General features: G+C 42.8%; 1 protein-coding gene across 4 annotated transcripts in view; it reads right to left on the bottom strand.

Annotated features, from left to right (window-relative positions):
* Window positions 1-79: 79 nt before the first annotated feature.
* rundc3b (RUN domain containing 3b) overlaps window positions 80-20,892 on the bottom strand; it is a 104,022-nt gene continuing 83,209 nt past the window's right edge. For 3 of the 4 annotated variants that reach the window (XM_061955797.1, XM_061955802.1, XM_061955801.1), the window contains exons 9-12: window positions 13,626-14,021; window positions 12,216-12,362; window positions 2,878-2,990; window positions 80-1,312 (exon numbers count right to left, since the gene is read on the bottom strand). In XM_061955797.1, the coding sequence (XP_061811781.1) occupies window positions 1,167-1,312; window positions 2,878-2,990; window positions 12,216-12,362; window positions 13,626-14,021 (802 nt within the window). In that variant the 3' untranslated portion in view covers window positions 80-1,166. The remainder of the gene's footprint in view (window positions 1,313-2,877; window positions 2,991-12,215; window positions 12,363-13,625; window positions 14,022-20,892) is intronic. The other variant, XM_061955804.1, reaches the window with a different exon arrangement.

Genomic DNA, 20,892 nt, shown 5'->3' with positions numbered 1-20,892 from the left:
ATATGCCCGATGTGCTTCCTGGACACATGAGGACATTTCTTTCATCCACTACGACAGGGGTCAGCAACCTACACGATTGAGGCATTTTATTGCCTCCTCCTTGTCAAAGAAAAACAGTCTGGAGCCGCAAAACACAACACAGCTTATAAACTTTTAAGTTTTTTAATTTTACCTATTTACACGTCGTCCCTTGCTTATTAATTGGTTCCAGACATGATTACAATAAATGCACAGTGTAAAAACAATCTCGGAGCCACGACAAGGATGCTTAATCCGCGGGTTGCCAAACCCTGCATTAAAAGGTTTGGTTTTGACTTTTATTTCGCACATAAAATTCTAATGGGAATGTTCTGTGTTGTTGTCGTGCTAGTGTTGCATGCTCAACCTCTAATAGGTGCCTTAATGTTCTACTTCTTAAGACAGCAGACTGAATCTACAGTATAGACACTATTATTGAAGAAGTTGTTCCACATAATTCTATGGATCGTGTCCATCCCTCGTAAGAAGTGATCGTCCCTGTTCAGTGCCAACTACTAAAGCCAGTGAATGAGTGCAAAAGATTAAAAAAAACGCTCATTATGTGTATTTTATGTTATATGTTTAAATATCCAAAATCTTGCTTTTTTTGCAATTAAATTTTATTCAAAATGACAAATAAAAAGCCAAATTATTTTAACAATGCTAACAAGCAGTGAAGTTGTTGAGCTCCGCAGCCTGAAGGCCAGACCAGCTGCAGCAGGACGTTGATCACGGTCACCATGTCAATTGGCATTGGAATATTAATCAAAGGGAGTACTTCACATTAAAATGAAGAGAGGAAATCAATCATAGTTGTCACCACCTGAGAACTAAATACTGTGTTAAGCAAAATCACACGTGTTAAGCAAAATCACACACAAAACAAACATTTACACCTGAGAACTAAAGATGATCTGTTCGCAGAACACAATGAACGGAGGAAAAAGAGCAGGTACTGTATGACGATGTTCTTGTATACAAATCCTGAAACCCTGGAAGTCTTGCAGTTTTCTTGGCACATTAACTTGTGACTCAAGGTAAAAGAAACATAGTGAGTGGAGCACAACTGCTACCCTTAATTAAACGTGTGTTAAAGCGCACATAGAAGAAAGGTGAAATAATACCACATTAGGAGGGGTACTGAATGTTCACGTGGGGGTGAAACCCGGGCTGCTGACCTCTGCAGCAGGACTGGCCAAACACTCGTTAGACCTCAGGCTGGCCAGAGACCTGAAACTGTTGACGGAGGTCAGAGAGCCGCACAGTCCCCTGAGAGATGGCGTCTGCTCGTTTCCTAGAAGGGTCAAAACGAGATCAACACTTTGCACAAATACATCGAATTATGAACCCCTCTTTGTAGAAACTTTTGGATTTACGAACTACAGGCCAAATAAAAGTACGCTTGGGTGTAAGAATCTTGTCTTAGAAACGTTTCATCCACCCATTTTGTGGCCAGCAGCACGTACAATTTGTGCTGGCTGATTGTAACCTCACTCATTCGTTCAGCACAGTGGTGCTGCTGTTTGCTACTTTGTGTACATGTTTTGTGGGTTTTTTTAGCCTTTCTACAACATTTTTCTAGTTTTGCTAGCTGAATATGAGTCCACAGAAAGCAATAGATAAACTATATGTGGTTTGAAACATTCCTGAAGTATCCATAGTACGGTATTGTTGATACTGCTTCTCCCTTAACCCTACCTTCTGCTGCACGCAAAAAAAATTAACTGACAAAGTAATTTCTTGTTTGTTACTAACATTGTAGCGACCTGGATGTTAAAGGTAAGGAGTGTTGTGATTTTAAGCTGTGTGTGCACCGGCAATGTGAGTGTGTATCGGCAGGGCGACTGAAAATGAGGATAGTTAAGCTTGTTTTTTTTTTATTTGTTATTGAATAGAAAGTTAATCTATCAGCTACTTGTTATGTTTGTTTGATATAGAGTACTGTATAGCACTTTATAGTGTGTTCAAATTGTACACAATTTTACTACAATATGGATTTTGTCCAGGCTGGAATCCATTATTTGTATATACATTGTTCTTATCAGGAAATGTGCTTCAATGTACAAACTTCTCTATTTACGAACCCTGTTGAAGAACAAAGTTCGTAAATGGAGGTTCCTCTATACCAGGGGTCGGCAACCCAAAATGTTGAAAGAGCCATATTGGACCAAAAATACAAAAACAAATCTGTCTGGAGCCGCAAAAAAAATTAAAAGCCATATTACATACAGATAGTGTGTCATGAGATATAAATTGAATTAAGAGGACTTAAAGGAAACTAAATGAGCTCAAATATACCTACAAACGAGGCATTATGATGCAATATGTACATATAGCTAGCCTAAATAGCATGTTAGCATCGATTAGCTTGCAGTCATGCAGTGACCAAATATGCCCGGATTAGCACTCCCCACAAGTCAATAACATCAACAAAACTCACCTTTGTGCATTCATGCACAACGTTAAAAGTTTGGTGGACAAAATGAGACAGAAAAAGAAGTGGCATAAAACACCTCAACAAAGTCGGAGAAAGTTATACATGTAAACAAACTACGGTGAGTTCAAGGACCGCCAAAATTAGTAGGACAAAACGGCGCTCGCCAAATACTCGAATCAGTGAAGCATGTTTAATATAAACAGTGGGATTTATAACAATTAGGGAGGTTTGTGTCATGTTTGGCCTCCTACAGAAACCATATTAAAACAAAAAAATTATTTCCCCTCATCTTTTTCCATTTTTCATACATCTTTGGAAAAGCTCCAGTGTGCCACTAGGGCGGCTCTAAAGTGCCGCATGCGGCTCTAGAGCCACGGGTTGCCGACCCCTGCTCTATACCTTACTGCTGCATTGCATGGTACCTTGGTGCGGCCAGTGTGTACAAGCTGCTTTGGCCTCCAACGTGAACTGATGTGCCGGTTCAAGGGTCATCTGCGATAGGCTCACGTCTGCAGGCACATTGTGGAGGCTCTTGCTGCAAAACAATGATAGCATACAGGATCATGATAAAGGCAAATAAAGGCAAACATGAATCCGAATTAATGTTTTCTTTCAGTCCGTCTGGACTTCCTGGAGGCAGATGACCATGCTTCACAGAAACTAAACTGACATTTCCAATCTATCGTAATCTTGTTTATATTTTAGTGTTGTCACAGCGATTAATCAAAACGCAGATTAATCATGCAGTTGATTTTGAGTGCTCCTGCTCCTTTTACCTTAACTGCATATGGTAACCTGAAAGGCAAGTGCGGGTTGTCATCATAGTGATCAAGTCAATAATACATCAGTGCAAAGATGAGTTAAGACAGAGGTTCTCAACCTTTTTGTCCTCGGGGCCCAACTTTTCCACTACAGAGGAGTCCGGGACAAACTCAAATAACACTGAATTAGTAATCTTTCTCTTGCTTTTAATCATATTCAATAACTATATCTAACCTGCTTGCAGTTTACAACCTTGTCAAATTATATGAAACGATGTGTTAATCGCAAAGATTATTTATTCAATACACAAACCTTAGAATTTGGTAAGACTGATTAGAAAAATAAGTACTTACCAAATATGCTGCATAAGAAGGAACTCATAAATAATGGACGAAAAATAAATTTACATAAAATTGTGTTGTACTGAAATGAAAAAAACTAATTAATGCACATTAATGGACATATAAAATGTTAATGTGCCAGATTGTAGCCAAAGGCTAATTTCCATCTGCAGTGCCCTGCAGGGTCATTGTATATAGCATGGGTTCTTAACCTTTTTCAACTCAAGACCCACTACAGAGGAGCCGAGGGACCACTGCAATATTTACACTGAAATAGTAATCTTACTCTTGATTTTGATCGTATTCAATAGTTATATCTAACCTACTTAGTTTACTACCTTGTCAAATGATATAAAAGCATGTGTTAATCACAAAGATTATATTATTAATTTAACAAATAAACCTTGGGTCACGCTGATTTGAAAAAGAAGTACTAACCAAATAAACAATACATTTACATACAATATGTATTATGTTGTGCTAAAATACATAAACTAAATCAATAATAAATATGTTTCTTAACCAAACTGTCAATAAAATTAAAGTGCAAATGAAAATACTGCTTTCCTGGACCCCCTGGTGTATACTGTATCACGCAGAGTCGCAACATTGACATACAACTATCGAGTGGAACTCGTTTTTGTCCACAACTGTTAGACTGCGGACATAAGTGGGCGTCAAAGATTCAAGGAACAAGCCATTGTTTGCACATTGTACTTGTGATTTTGTCCAGAGACAGAAACAGAATGGCTGATAGAAAAAAGGGTTTTTAAACCTACGACAATGTTTTCCTCCATTTTGCATTTTTTCAATTAAAATTCTTCTGTTTACATTTGATAGCTGCTGCACTAATTTTGTTACGTCTTGACAACAACCACAATAAAGCTTTTCGTACATGCGCAAATCTTGCTTCCGGTGGCTTAAAATTAAAAAAAAAAAAAAAAGGCATTTATTTAGTTGATGTGGTGGAATCCAGGTTAATTCTAACCTGACTCTCGCCAGATCCTTGTCGTTCGCTGAGCTCCACACAAGGATCTGGGAGTTCTCAATAGAAGATGTATTTCAAAAGGCAGGGCCTTGTAAAAAAATAATTGTATGTGATTGGATAAACCTCTCGTCCGTTATCTTGAATGACGTGCTACTTCAACCACTCACATCGAAATCAATTTGTGACACTGATGAAAGCGACGCTGAGAAATCCAAACCCGGTCGGAAGAAGAACCAAAACATCCTTGCCACCAATAAATGCCTTCAAAACCGTTCTCTGTTCATCTTTTAAATAATTAATATTCGATCGATGTTGCAAAACAGTTGCAATAGCAGAATCAATGTCAGCACACGACTCCTCGCTCTGTGTTGTTTGAATCAAACAGTCGCTTTGGCGCTACGTCACATCTTTGAAATCCCGCCCGCGATCCTGATTGGTTCATTATTTTTTGCTATCTGGAAGGAGTTTGCAATGCCTTCGAGCCCAGACCCTTGTGTTGAGCTCAGCGAACTACTAGGGTCTGGCGAGAGTCAGGTTAGGTTAATTCTGCTATGCTTTTATTTCAAAGCTTACTTTTCACTAACAGCATGTCAGGTTTCAATGCGGTTTAAAGAGACAGTAATTACTGTTGCAACTTATGCGTTATATAGTTCATGTGTGATGATCATTTGATTTAATTGCTGATAAATTGATCTATTATTATTTACAGCTAAAAATAGTTAAAAGGGAATTGATTGATTTATACATGTATTTGATATTATTTGAGAAACACTGACACTGAATTGAGTTGTTTTCTACTCAATAGCCGAACAAAGGGTTAACTCAAAGACGGCATGTTCCACAATGCATTGCGGCAAAACCGGATGTTAGAAAGACGGGAGCAGGTGCATTGTGGTTGTTGAGATTGAGGATTACGAGCCTACGGGTGATGAATTAGTGATGGGATCGGCAGTTCTTTCGACTGCGCACAGTGACTGAACGAGAGCCTCAATGTGACGTCCTCCGCGACACTGTCAGTTCTCTGTGTCAGTAGGTTCGCGAGTCCTGATTCTGAATGAGTGACTGAGTGCAGCGCGAACCTGAATCACGTCCTCAGCGACAACCAGTCAGTTCTTGTAGGTTCATGAAGCGAACCTGAATCACTCAACTACAGTTCTGTGGGCCAGAGGGCGACAGACGTGAATCGCTCTCTGCCCTGACAGACTCCCCTTGACGTTCGCAAACAGACATTGCAGCTGTAGTAGAGATTCTGTTACTTTTAAAAACACTGTGTGTGCTAAATTTTCCGGCATGTCCAATAAACAAAATGTGACTAAATGTCTTGGTTGTTATATATGTTTTATTGCACTGAAATGAAAATAAGAAATAAATAAAAGTGGGAAATAAAAAAAATAGTAATAGCCTACTAAAATGCTTGCAATCAACAGTTAAATAAATAGGCCTCGTTTGTTTAGTGCAAAAACAAATATTAAATTAAGAAACCCTTAACAAATGCCAACATAAAAACTAAATGTTTTGTAGCAAAGAAAATGTAAACTTAAATATGCAAACAAAAAGAAAATAAATACCTTCAAAATAAAACAAATAAATTAAGAGCCAGAAATGCCAACATAAAAAGTAAATGTTCTGTAGCCTACGTTTAAAAATATAACAAAGAAAATGTCAACTTAAATGTGCAAACAAAAAGAAAATAAATAGGCTACCTTAAATAAAACAAAACAAATATTAAACCAAGTGCCAGAAATACCAACATTAAAACTAAAATTTCTGTAGCTTACATTTAAAAATATAAAAATGGAAATATCAACTTAAATATGCAATAAAAAATAAAATAAATAGCTTAAATAATATAAAAATCAAGAAACTAAACACACACACACACACACACACACACACACACACACACACACACACACACACACACACACACACACACACACACACACACACACACACACACACACCAAAAGTGTCAAACAAAGGAAAGATTGTTCTTGCACATTATGTTCTCTTTCAAGGTATTTTCGTCCAAAGATCTTGCCCCTACTCCAGATTTGCATTTAAGAATACAAGCTGGCTGACTTTGGATGAGCTGAGCCGATTATTTTTGTTACAATAACTGTGTAAATAATAGCCTATGTATGTGTACATACATTAGTTATTATTTTTATTTTAAATCTTCTTAAAACAGCCTGCCCTACACTTTACCCTCCGTCCCCTCCCCCTCGCGTCGCTGCTGCTCAGGCTTGCCCTGCACTGAGTTTCTTTCTGTCTCCTCTACTCTCATAACTTTATGTGTTGAGATAATGGGGACGGGGCGCGTGTGTGTGTTTGTTTTCATGTGGCTTGAGTCAACATTAGCCATTAGCTTGGAGAATGAATGGAGAACGGATGCCAATGGCATGAAACATATCCCCGCGACGGGAGGAGAATCACTCGCGGCATTGGGGCAAGCAGAGCAGAGAGCGAGAGCGTTGTCGTTCACTGAGTGATTCATGTCGTTAATCCGCGGTGAACGAATCGTTCGCTCAGTCCCTCCCCTCGCCCCCATGATGAGTAGCTGGCTGCATCGTTAGCCGACGTCGAGGGTTCAGTGAGTCACAGAATGCGCCAGTTCCACTCATACCGGCATGGTTGCGGCGGAGCTCAACTGAACTGAGAAAGGAACGAATCAGTTCATGAAGTGATTCGGTTCAGTACGTTCACTCAAAAGATTTGTTCGTTCGAACGAATCGTTCGCGAACGACACAACATTATGATGAATGAATGAATGACAGACAACAAGATATAAGGATCGTTTTGTACCGTTTTGTATGCCATTTTTTTCTTATATAAAGTACAACTTTATTACACATTTTCGACGTCCTGTCCAATACTTTGATCGTAGTTAATCTACATTTTTTGGTGCCGAAAAACCCGGAAAAAGATGAGCGAGGGAGAAGCAAAAGCCGCTGCTCAGATGACAGAAGAGGAACGTAGGACCGAAATGGAAAGAATGAGAAGAAAACGGGGTGCAATCAGAGGTACTACGACACGTCTTTTGAACCAGATAGATGGAGAAATGACCAAACCAGATCCGGACATTGATCATTTGAGTACTTTATTGGACATGCTGTCCGCGAAGGAGGACAGTCTATTTGAGTTGGACAATGGTATTGAACTGCTCACGGCGTTGGATGACTTGGAGCACGAGATCGAAAATACGGAGGACTACAAACAACGTGTCATCTCGTGAAGAAAAAAGAGGATGAAAAACAGCAGCAACAAGCATCATCGCAGCAGAGGGTGAGCGACGCTAACTCGGCCAACTCATTAGCATACAGACAGTCTGTAAAGCTACCGAAATTGGTGATTGATAAATACAATGGCGATGTCAGTAGATGGCAGGAGTTTTGGAGCCAGTATGAGACTGCTATTCACACGAATGATGCATTGTGCAAACATGAGAAGTTTACCTACCTGAAAACGTACCGCACAGGAACAGCTGCAAAGGCAGTAGCAGGACTTATGCTTACAGATGCTAATTATGACAGTGCTATCACATTATTGAAAAGCAGATTTGGAAGGAAAGATCTGGTGATCAGTGCTCACATGTCAAGGCTGCTGAATCTAACTCCTGTGAAGAAATCCTCTGATGTGCATGCATTAAGGCAGCTATATGATGAATGTGAAATTCAAATTAGGAGCTTGGAGTCACTGGGTGTAGTGTCAGACACTTATGGAAGCCTACTATGCCCAATTTTAATGAAGATGATTCCAGATGACATAGCTCTTGAATATAGCCGCCAGAGGGGAGATGATGATCAATGGAAGATTGATGAAATAGTCAAATTCCTACAGAAGGAGGTTCAGAGCAGGGAAAGAGCACTGCAAATGACAACATCATACACCCAGAAAGAACACAAACCAGAAAGTAAGCCATGAAAGCAGTTATGCTCATCCAATGGCATAAAAATGAACAGACCCAGCATGCAATCTGCTGCTGCACTGCACACAGTCAGCCAGAAGACCCATAACTGTATATTCTGTGATAGTGCAGAACACAAATCTGAGCATTGCCCTACTAACAAGCATTCCTGAACGCAAAGAAAAGATCAAGAAAATGGGAAGATGTTTCGTGTGTCTGGGACAGAAACACATTGCAAAAACATGCAAAGTGAAGGATGCATCATGTGAAAAATGTGGAAGGAGGCATCACATTTCTGTGTGCACCGGTGAGAAAAGTGAGGTGCAGCCCCCCAATGTTAAAGAAGAGGCTGTTGTTTCCTCAGTCATTCCTCACTCAGCGAAGATTAAACAAGATGGACAGAACACTGTGCTGCTACAAACCGTTAAGGCATGGGTAGGAGGCCCATTAGGCAGAAAAATGGCTCGCTGTTTACTCGATGGAGGGAGTCAGAGAAGCTTTATCCATGAAAACCTTGTGAAGAGCCTGAACTTACCAGTAATAAGACAAGAGACACTCACTCTTCACACGTTTGGCTCCTCTGTACCCACAATGTCACAATGCAACACAGTGAAAGTCATACAGCCAGGCCGGCCAGTGACAGGAACCACAGAGCCAGGGTGGCTCCTCTCAAGAAAATGACACTGCCACGCCTGGAGCTCTTGGGAGCTGTGATTGGAGCGAGACTAGCCAACAACTTGATGATGACTCTAAAACTGGAACCAAATCAGATAAGAATGTGGACAGACTCTATGATTACACTGCATTGGATTTGCAGCTCAGCTCAGAAGTGGAAACAGTTGGTTGCAAACAGAGTGACCGAGATCCAGTCACTGACCAACCCTGAGAGATGGTCACACATCCCAGGGAAGATAAATCCAGCTGACCTCCCTACAAGAGGACAAAGTGTTGAAGGGCTGATACAGAACCACCTATGGTGGAACGGCCCAGCGTTCTGACATCAACTCAGAGAAGACTGAAAATGACAATGTTCCAGACAAGGTGAATGCAGAACTAAGGTCCAGCCAACAGATCACTGTACAGCTCGCTGCAAATGACACAGACCCCACTAAACCAGTGTTAGAACTGGAAAGATACAGCAAGCTGAAAAGAGTCCTCAGAGTGACAGCCTGGATAAAGACATTCATAGCCAATGCTCAAACAAAAACAAAGAAAAAAGGAGAACTAACTGCTGACGAGTTCTTCGAGGCAGAAAAGTACTGGATCAAGACAACACAACAACAGAGTTTCAGCCAGGAGATCAAACAACTGAAAGCGGAAAAGGGCCTAAACAATGACTGCAAGATTAAAGAACTCAAATCTTTCCTGGATGAACACGAGCTGCTCAGTGTGGGAGGAAGGCTGCAGCAGTCCGATTTCACATACAGAGAGCAGCACCCATGGATTATGCCCAATAAACACAGATATTCAGAACTGCTGATACAAAGCTGTCATGAAAAAGTGATGCACTCAGGAATTAGAGACACTCTCGTTCAAGTGAGGGAGAGATACTGGATCCTGCGTGCCAGGCAGCTAGTGAAGACAACTGTGGCCAGCTGCACAGTTTGCAAAAGATTCAAGGCAAAGGCCGGACAGCAGATCACTGTGCCCTTGCCCAAAGACCGAATAACTGAATCCCCATCATTCGAAGTCACGGGTGTGGCTTTTGCAGGGCCACTTTATGTGAAAACAGATGACTCTGGGAAGAAGTCATACATCACGCTATTCACCTGTGCTGTTACCAGAGCAGTACACCTGGAACTGGTCTCAGATCAGTCAACAGAGACATTCTTGTTAGCACTGAAAAGATTCATCTCCAGAAGAGGATTATGCAAAATAATCTACTCAGACAATGCCAGAACATTCAAGAGAGCTGATCAAGACCTGAAGGAGCTGTGGAAAGCTATCAAAGAACCCCAGCTGTAGAGTTCTTCTCAGAAAAGGGCATCACCTGGAAGTTCATTGCAGAAAGAGCAGCCTGGTGGGGTGGATTCTGGGAGAGCCTCATCCGATCAGTAAAAACATGCCTGAAGAAAGTTCTAGGGAGAGCTTCACTCAACTTTGAAGAGATGTGCACAATACTGACAGAGGTGGAGGCGATCAAAAATTCAAGACCTCTGACATTTGTGCACAATGAAGTGGATGAACCACAGCCGCTGACCCCAGCCCACTTTCTGGTGGGAAAACGGCTGACCTCTCTGCCACCAAAGCCCTTCCCTGCTAACTTTCAGCACCCAACTGCAAACAAGGCAGAGATCACTCGAAGATGGAAGTACAGACAGAGACTCACAACCAGCTTCTTGGACCGCCTGGCGCAAGGATTACCTATTGGACTTGAAGTCAGCGCACCGCTGTGACACACCGACACCCACCCCACTGAAAGTGGGTGACGTTGTACTCATTGGAGAGGACAACACCCCCAAACAAACCTGGAAACTGGGAAGAATCACAGAACTGTTTACCGGCAGAGATGGACTTGTCAGGTCGTGCATAGTCCGCACTCCCTCAGGGACTTTGTTAAGAAGACCTATTCAGTTACTGTAGTGTCTTGAGATTTAGATGAACGTAGTTCATGGGGGGAGGATGTTGCCACTTATGCGTTATATAGTTCATGTGTGATGATCATTTGATTTAATTGCTAATAAATTGATCTATTATTATTTACAGCTAAAAAGAGTTCAAAGGGCATTAATTGATTTATACATGTATTTGATATTATTTGAGAAACACTGACACTGAATTGAGTTGTTTTCTACTCAATAGCCGAACAAAGGGTTAACTAAAAGACTGCATGTTCCACAATGCATTGCGGCAAAACCGGATGTTAGAAAGACCGGGAGCAGGTGCATTGTGGTTGTTGAGATTGGGGATTACGAGCCTACGGGTGATGAATGAATGACAGATAACAAGATATAAGGATCGTTTTGTACCGTTTTTGTATTATATATTTTTTTCTTATATAAAGTACAACTTTATTACACATTTTCGACGTCCTGTCCAATACTTTTATCGTAGTTAATCTACAATTACAGTATGTCGCTGCTGCTGTTGTTTCACGCTGCTTAGTGATAATGCTGATGTTAACAATACTACAGTTACAGATGTACCGGTCAACATTTTTGGCTTCCGATCCGATGTTTTGGCTTCAGATCCCAGCCGATTTCAAGCTGGGAAGGAACTTGGAAGGAACTATTTTCCACCAGAGTAGTAAGGATTAGTATCTTTGCACTGTGGCTAGATGACACATTTGTTGCTGCATGCTCTCAAATTGGAGCCAGTGTTCTGGCAGGACACGCACCCTCCTGGAATTAATGAGAGTCCTGCAAGTGTGTAACAAGGAAAATGAAAACGTAAATTTGTCTCTCTTAGCGTGCATCCATTTCGAAGGAATCTTTCCCCCTGAGTACAATCTTAAGTATGTCAACACTGAGACACAACTGTGGTAAAACATAATGGCAGCTTATCAGCCCATCGCCACTCAGTTAAAGCAGGCAATTATCAGCCCCGATCTGATCCCGCGATCTGGATTTGGACTGACTAGATCACATGTTGACATAAATTGACCCAACAAAAAGAAGGCTCTTTTTAGTGATAAGAACACGGAGGACCAAGACCTAACGAGATGGTTGATTCTACTGTATTCATGGATTGTACAGCCAAATCCTTTTGAGTCCCACTTCTTTGCAGATACAACAATAAAATATGAAAATCCCATTGACTTACTTATTCCACTGTCCAGCGCTTTTCCTGACCAGCAGCGTGTCCAACGCAACGGCGCTGGCGTCCAAAGCTTCAGACGACGGCCACTGATTGGTGAGGTGGGCTGTCAGCTCCCGTCGTGAGCGCAAGTCATTGTTCTTCAACACTGTCCTGAGGACAAAAGACAAGGATGTTCAGTTTTAATTTTTAGATTACTTAAAGTTACACAATAATACCTTTATTCGGGTGGTTGAAACAACAACTTAAAGGAACATAATTATTATTTCTGTATTTGCATGTTAACATGATTAATATTTGTTGATTTTTGTTCACCATGTTTCTGCCTTGTCATTTTGACATAATACTCATGTTTCCCTGCTTGATAAATATTTACACAAATAAGTCATGGATCCCACCAGCCATGTTAACCAGAATGTTAGTATATAAAAATGGGATTTATGGCTCTTCAAAAGGTAGGCGTTCTTTTCAAATAGCCGTTCAAAAAATGGCTCCTTAAATTTTTTATTTTTTTTAAGTCATTTGTTTTTATCAAGAAAACGATTACTAATGCAGTTGTATGATAAGATGTGGATCATAATATGTTTTTGAGTTACACAAATATTACTCTATTGTTGGGAATTGTTCTGAAATATTGACTATCTTTTTATTTTTGTTGTGTTTTCATTGTAATTATTCCATAGGGTGGTGTCGTATGCCCATGCTTTGACAATGACATCACTATTTTGAAAAAATGTTGTAGCACAGTAACAACAGAAAAAATACACAGATAATAAGAATAAAATGTATATATGAATATAAAAAGTATGAATAAAATAAAAATAAAAACGTAATAAAAATGTAAATACAAAATTACACTACCCTACCTGGTGTGTGTATGCTGGACTACTTTACATGAGGAACAACGAACCAGAAAAAATAATACAAATAAACATACTAAAACAAAGTGACTCCAAATGTTGCTGCATTTCCTTTGACTCTGACTTGTTTTCTAGTTAAGTTTCCAGTCGGGCGACACTGTATCTGCATGTGCATAAAAAACAGCTCCCAAACCAATGACTCACAACTGCGAATCGGTTCTCATCGTTCACTCGAAAGAGCCGGACAAAAGATTTGATTAATCCGGGAACATCACATTTCCATTAGTTTATGTATTCTAAAATAAGAGTTGGGGGAGTGAAATTACCTCAGGAAGTGTATTAACCCAAAGACAAGGTCCAAACACCAATCAGAACAAAACATGTTGGCATGGAAACCCAAGTCAAATGGGGCAATCAAAGGAGACATGATGTGAGTGTGACAAGGATTCAATTGGTCAAAATTTGGAAGCAAAAGTGGATCTGACATTCTTGAATCTACGATATTGCAAACAACACAGGCTGGCAGCCCTGGAACCATCCTGCTTGCGTCAACAACCTGTTGATTTGGACCAACTCATCAAGTCCTGGGCAGTTGCTGGATGTTCCATCTCCATCATTGCGGCCCCTGCAGGTGGGGTGGTTCCCGTGGTCCCGTGCTAGGCGGTCCTGCGGCGGGCAGAAAGGCCCCGAGGGGCCCTTCTGCCCGCGTGGGATGTGGTCTCTCGCTAACTTGGGGACTGGCTGTTCCCTGCTTCTTCCGTGCCTTGTCTTCTGCTGGACCCGTCTGTTTCTGGCCAGCCGCTGGCCTTGTCGGGCGGCACAGTAGGCTCTGTGGTTCCTGTCACTGGCCGGCCTGGCTGCATGGGGCCAATGGTCCCTTGTTCCCTGGGCACAGCACCTGCTGTTTTGGCCTCTCTGGTTGGTTGGGGCTGTACTTTGGCTCCCGCATACACTGGGACATGTACATACAAATGCACATACATACTCATAAACACAATTATATATACGTATATTAATTCATTAATACATACATACGCGCACACACACATAGATAAGCACACATTGGTACTTATCTACGTACATAGGTACCTGCGCTCCCACATTTATACACAAATACAGTACATACATCCACACGCACATTGACTGTACAAACATACATATACACATACTGTATACAAGCACATATGAATACATGCACTCATGCATACAATCACGTTTCATCAAACATGTATCAACGTTGTTCCCCAAGGGGAAATTGGGTAACACATGGCAAACTGACAAAGCTTAACCTATTGTTACTATAACAATCTACAGGGTTAATACAATTTTAAAACAATTGTATTGTTGATAATAGAGGTACTGATTGTTATAATTCATTACACATAGTGCTATTTCTATTGGTATTTGTAGTGCAATAATGTTCATTGTAATTTCTGTGTTATTAATATTCAACAAACTGCTTCTTTGCTATCACTTTTTGTATCATATTTGTACATATCGTATTTGCTGATGCTGTTCTGTTGTTGTTGTTGTTGTTGTCTCTCTGTCTTATCCCCCTCTTATCCCTTTGTCTTCCTTTTTTTCTTGTTCTATCTCTCCTGGTCTCTGGTCTGGCTGCGCCAAACATTAATATAAATCCATTTAATAAAGTCAAATACAAAAAAGGCAACAAAAGTTAGTTAAAGTACCAATGATTGTCACACACACACTAGATGTGGCAAAATTATTCTCTGCATTTGACCCATCACCCTTGACCACCTCCTGGGAGGTGAGGGGACCTGTGAGCAGCAGTGGTGGCCAGGGGCGCCGCTAGGGATTTTGGGCCCCATGAAAAGAATCTTTACAGGGCCCCCAACACAGTGTCATTATTTTTTCTGTATTATAATTTCATCATCATTAGGGGCCTTTCTGGGCCCCCCTCCATCATGGGCCCCTAGAATCCGTCTCCTTTACCCCCCCTTTTCGGCGCCCCTGGCGGTGGCCACGCCAGGGAATCATTTTTGGTGATTCCAACCCTTGATGCTAAGTGCCAAGCAGGGAGGTAATGGGTTCCATTTTTATAGTCTTAGGGTTTGAACTCACAACCTACTGATCTCAGGGCGGTCACTCTAACCACAAGGCCACTGAGTAGGTTGAAGTACAAGAGAAGTATTCCACACTTCTCTTTTGTAAAGTAAATCTATACAGCAACTGTATCTATCTACAACAACAATATGATTTGCCTGAGTAGCTTAACAGGACAAAAAAAAATTATGTCATGTCCCACTGTGTTCTTTTTTTTAATAAAAAGTCATTAGACAAAGGCTGACTATTTTGTCCTTTCAGTAAATGTTATTATATTTTGGCCATCATTTTTGTTAATCTTCCAATAACATAATTTTTTCCCATTTTCATGGTCAATTTGAAAATTTCCACGTCTTATTCTTCCACAGGTGTACGATACAGTACCAAAGGGGTACATAACCTTTTTCTAAGGGCATTAAAACATTTTAGATTCATGAACTTCAGCCCTAAACAAAAATACCAAACATGTAATTTTTTTTTATTTGTATTATTTTATTTAAACCCTTTTCTTTTTCAAGAGGGCGCCGCTGTAGTGGCTGCTGTTGGCAGGAGCTCTGTGCTCTTGTGTCATCCTTTTGTGTTCCTGGTATTTCCCTCTTGTTTTCATGTGGGTTTCTTTTTATGCCTTTTGGTTCGGGACCCTTTGGGACTGTGCGACAAGGGGTGGCACTTTCGTGACTTCTGCTGTGTTTTTTGTGAACTTCTGGATCTGCCTCCCGGGAGCCTTTTGGCCATGGTGACCAGCTGCTGGGTCTCTGTCCGTTTGGAGAGACTGGAGGTGATGCGGATGAAGAGACAGAGCTGCGGAGCTAGCGCTGAGCGCCGGGACGGACAAGCTTCACAGTGTCTTGGCTGATGTGATCTTGGTGTATCAGACACCTTGGTCTGCTTAGACACATCCTCGCTCATCCATGCGGACTGGACACTGGCCGAGAGTTAGTGGGCGGCCCAAGGTGGAGTCGGCTCTCTTGGTTGCTTTGTTGGGTCTACTCCTGTCTCTGGCCATGCTCCTCCCAACCCAGCAGACGATGACGTGGAACACCGCAGCAGCCACCACAGTGTATATGTTTTTTGTTTTTTTATATACATATATATATACAGTATATATATGTGTACAGCTCTGGTATTGGGTACATTCGCACCCACCTGCACAAATGTACGTCAAAATGTAACAATCAAAATAAATATGACTTTTTTTTGTTTACTAGGGCATGCATATATAATATGCATTAGTTTGACCATTTAAAATCAATGATAATAAAAAGGAGATGCTTGGAAATAGCATAAAAATGCCCCAAAAACTTGGAAAAACGCGATTCATAGCGTTACTTTTTGGTGTAACCATCATGAGGATGGACGACCTGGAGTTACAACTTGCTGGAAACCGCTATGTTCGGGACTGTTGTGCTATGATTATCACCGAAACCTGGCTTCACCCGGAAATACCCGATGCTAGCATGCAGCTAGCCGGACGCACTCTGCTCCGCCGGGACAGAACTAAGGACTCCGGTAAGAGCAGAGGAGGGGGGCTCTGTATCTACGTCGTGCATGAGAACTGGTGCAACAACGGGACAATCACTGAACAGCACTGTTGCCCGGACGTGGAGTACATGTCTGTTAGATGTCGGCCTTTTTTTCTCCCGAGAGAGCTGTCTGTTGTTATCATCACGGCTGTGTATATTCCACCGGACGCCAAAGTAAACACAGCGCTCTCTCTTCTGCTGAACACCGTCAACGAACAGCAGCGGGCCCACCCCGACGGTGTTCATATCATAGCAGGGGATTTTAATAAGGCCAATCTGAAGACTGTACTCCCTAAGTTCTACCAGCACGTGAAGTGTTCTACAAGGGGAAAGAACACCCTGGACCACGTGTATACCAACATAAAGCACGCGTACAGAGCTACACCCCTCCCCCAGCTTGGACAGTCAGACCATCTTTCCTTCCTGCTCTCTCCTACCTACACCCCCATCAGACGCCAGGCCAGGCCTATCACAAAGACTGTTATGACCTGGCCTGACGATGCACTCCCCAAACTTCAGGACTGTTTCCAACACACAGACTGGGACCTCTTCCAACAACAGGAGCTGGAGACAGCCACAGGAACGGTGCTGGACTACATAAAGTTCTGCATCGGGAATGTGACTGTGGAAAAAACCATCCGGGTTTACCCCAACAAGAAACCCTGGATGACCAGCCAGGTCCGCACACTCCTCAGGGCCCGCGACGCAGCCTTCAGGTCAGGGGACAGGGCACTGTACAGTGTTGCTAGAGCCGACCTGAAGAGAGGGATTAAAAAAGCAAAGGCGGACCACAGGAAGTGCATAGAGTCCCATCTGTCCAGCAAAAACTCACGGGAGGTGTGGCGGGGCATTCATGACATCACGAACTTCAGAGGCTGCAATATGACAACTGCGGATCAGAGTGCGACACTGGCAGAGGAGCTTAACTGTTTCTTTGCCCGTTTCGAAACCCCCCAGCGACACTCATCTGCCCCAGCCCTGCCCCCGCCCCCACCGGGCTCCGGCGCCACTCCACTCACTGTACAGGAGCACAGTGTCAGACGAGTGCTCCTGGCTGTGAACCCCAGGAAGGCTACCGGACCAGACGGAGTACCTGGAAAGGTGCTCAGGAAGTGCGCCCACCAGCTCGCTCCCCCCCTCACCAGTATCTTCAACCTCTCCCTGGCTCAGGCAGTCATCCCATCCTGCCTGAAGTCATCTACAATAATCCCGGTGCCGAAGAAGTCTCCCATCACCAGCCTGAATGATTACCGACCAGTGGCCCTCACTCCGGTAAACATGAAGTGCTTCGAGCGACTTGTTCTCCAGCACATCAAGGACCATATCCCTCCAGACTTCGACCCCCACCAGTTCGCATACCGGGCGAACAGGTCCACAGAGGACGCCATCGCTGTTGCTCTCCACTCTGCTCTGAACCACCTGGAGCAGCAGCAGAGCTACGTCCGGATGCTCTCTGTGGACTATAGCTCTGCCTTCAATACAATAATCCCGGACACACTCTGCAATAAACTGGACACTCTTGGCCTCCCCCCTCTCACAAACGCCTGGATAAGGGACTTCCTAACGGACCGACCCCAGAATGTGAGACTTGGCCCGTACCTCTCATCCTCCCGCACGCTGAGCATCGGCTCCCCACAGGGCTGTGTGCTGAGCCCCCTCCTCTACTGCCTTTACACCCATGACTGCAGTCCGGCCCACAGTGACAACCTTACCGTCAAGTTCGCCGACGATACCACAGTGGTCGGGCTCATCTCCAGGGGTGACGAGGCTGCCTACAGAGAGGAGGTCCTGAAGCTGACGGCCTGGTCTTCGGAGAACAACCTCGCTCTCAACACCAGCAAGACCAGAGAGATCATCGTCGACTTCAGGAGGAGCAGCACCGACCCTGCCCCCCTCTACATCAACGGCGAGCGTGTAGAGAGGGTCCACACCTTCAGGTACCTTGGAGTCCACATCTCTAATGACTTCTCCTGGACAGTCAACACCACATCAATCATCAAGAAGGCTCAGCAGCGGCTACACTTCCTTAGAGTCCTCGGGAAGTACAACCTGAAGCCTGACCTGCTCCTGACCTTCTACCGCTCGTCCATCGAGAGCCTGCTGACCTACTGTATTACGGTATGGTACGGCAGCTGCACTGCAGCAGACAGGGAGAGGCTGCAAAGAGTGGTCAAGACGGCTCAGAAGATCATCGGCCGCCCTCTCCCCTCTCTGACAGACATCTACACCTCCCGCTGCCTCAACAGAGCCAGTGCCATCATCAAGGACAGCACCCACCCTGGCTCTGACCTGTTCCACCTGCTGCCCTCTGGGAAGCGCTACAGGTGCATTAAAACCAAAACAAACAGGCTAAAGAACAGCTTCTTCCCCAGGGCCATAACCATCCTGAACGGACTGCCCCATTGTCCCTCATAACTGCCTTCTTTTCGGTGCAATAACCCATTCCACCAACCACCCTGTTTTTGTTTTGTTTTTTCATGTATATATTCTTTTCACACCATATTCATTGCACTTCTACATTTTTTTAATTTTTATATATTTGCAGATTGTTTTTCTAGCATGCACACATCGCACTGTATGGAATGGCCTCAATCTCGTTACCTTCCGTAATGACAATAAAGCTGATTCTGATTCTGATTCTGATGAGCGTTCTGTTCAGGTATATTTCTTTTATAATTTGATAAATCATCATATTTATGTATTACTAAATTTAAATAGGTATTGATCAATCTTTAAGCTGTGTGTATTTGATTTCAGTTTGCTTTTGACATCTTATTTAGAATTGTAGTTGAAACTTATACAACCTTGTATTGCGCTTATGATGGCGTAACCAAACTAGATTTCATTTAATGATCTTATTTTGAATATGTATTCCCTTTTTTTACATTTAGTATATTTAAATATTCATTTATAAACATTGAATACATTTCAAATATCAATAAAATGCAATTGCCTTCATCTTATAGGGCAGGGGTCGGCAACCTTTACCAGTCAAAGAGTGATTTTGACCAGTGTCACAAATTAAAGAAAACAATGGGAGCCACAAAAATCTTTTGAAATTTAAAATGAAATAACACTGCATACAAAGTTTTTTTTTTACTTTGTGCTATGTTTAAACCAAGGGTCTCAGACACGCGGCCCACACCTTATTATGAAAATTGAATGTCAGTGCGGCCCGCGGGTTTTATATGAATGGCGCTTGACAGCGTCATACTTGTCAACCCTCCCGATTATTCCGGCAGACTACGAGTTTCAGGGCAACTGTTCTCTCGAACGTGCCGTGACGGTACAGCATTTAGCGCCCATTACAACCAGTTTATCGGCCCAATCACACGTTGTATGGGGCTTCTGCTTGCTCACGTCAGTGACAGCAAGGCATACTTGGTCAACAACCACACAGGTTACACTGACGGTGGCGGTATAAAAAACTTTAACACTCTTACTAATAATGCGCCACACTGTGAACCCACACCAAACAAGAATGACGAACACATTTCGGGAGAACATCTGCACCGTAACACAACATAAACACAACAGAACAAATACCCAGAATCCCATGCAGCCCTAACTCTTCCGGGCTACATTATACACCCCCGCTACCAAACCCCGCCCACCTCAACCGACACACAGGGGGGAAGGGGGGGGTTTGATGTGTGATGGGTTTGGTGGTAGCAGGGGTGTATAATGTAGCCCGGAAAAGTCAGGGCTGCATGGGATTCTGGGTATTTGTTCTGTTGTGTTTATGTTGTGTTAAGGTGAAGATGTTCTCCCGAAATGTGTTTGTCATTCTTGTTTGGTTTTGGTTCAAAGTGTGGCGCATTATTAGTAAGAGTGTTAAAGTTGTTTTATATGGCCACCGTCAGTGTAGCCTGTGTGGCTGTTGACCAAGTATGCTTTGCTGTCACTTACGTGTGCAAGCAGAAAATGCAAATAACAAGAGGCTGGGCTGGTACGCTGTTTATACAAATTGTAGAGGGTGCTAAATGCTGTACCATCATTGCACGCCCTTATTAATATTGTAAGGGTGAAAATCGGAGGATATTAATCCCAGTAGTTTTCTGCGAGAGGCACTGAAATCCGGAAGTCTCCCGGGTAAATCGAGGGGCCCGGCAAGTATGCAGCTGAGCCGCATCAGAGTGATCAAAGAGCCGCATGCGGCTCCAGGGCCGCGAGTTGCCGACCCCTGTTATAGGGTAATGCACCAAGTCATGAGCGTAACACTAAGCTTCATCACTT

This window comes from Nerophis lumbriciformis, linkage group LG04, assembly GCF_033978685.3.
Source record: "Nerophis lumbriciformis linkage group LG04, RoL_Nlum_v2.1, whole genome shotgun sequence".
NCBI classification, from domain to species: Eukaryota; Metazoa; Chordata; class Actinopteri; order Syngnathiformes; family Syngnathidae; genus Nerophis; species Nerophis lumbriciformis.
Note: the sequence above shows the minus strand (reverse complement) of the source record. Positions and strands in the feature narration are given on the sequence as shown.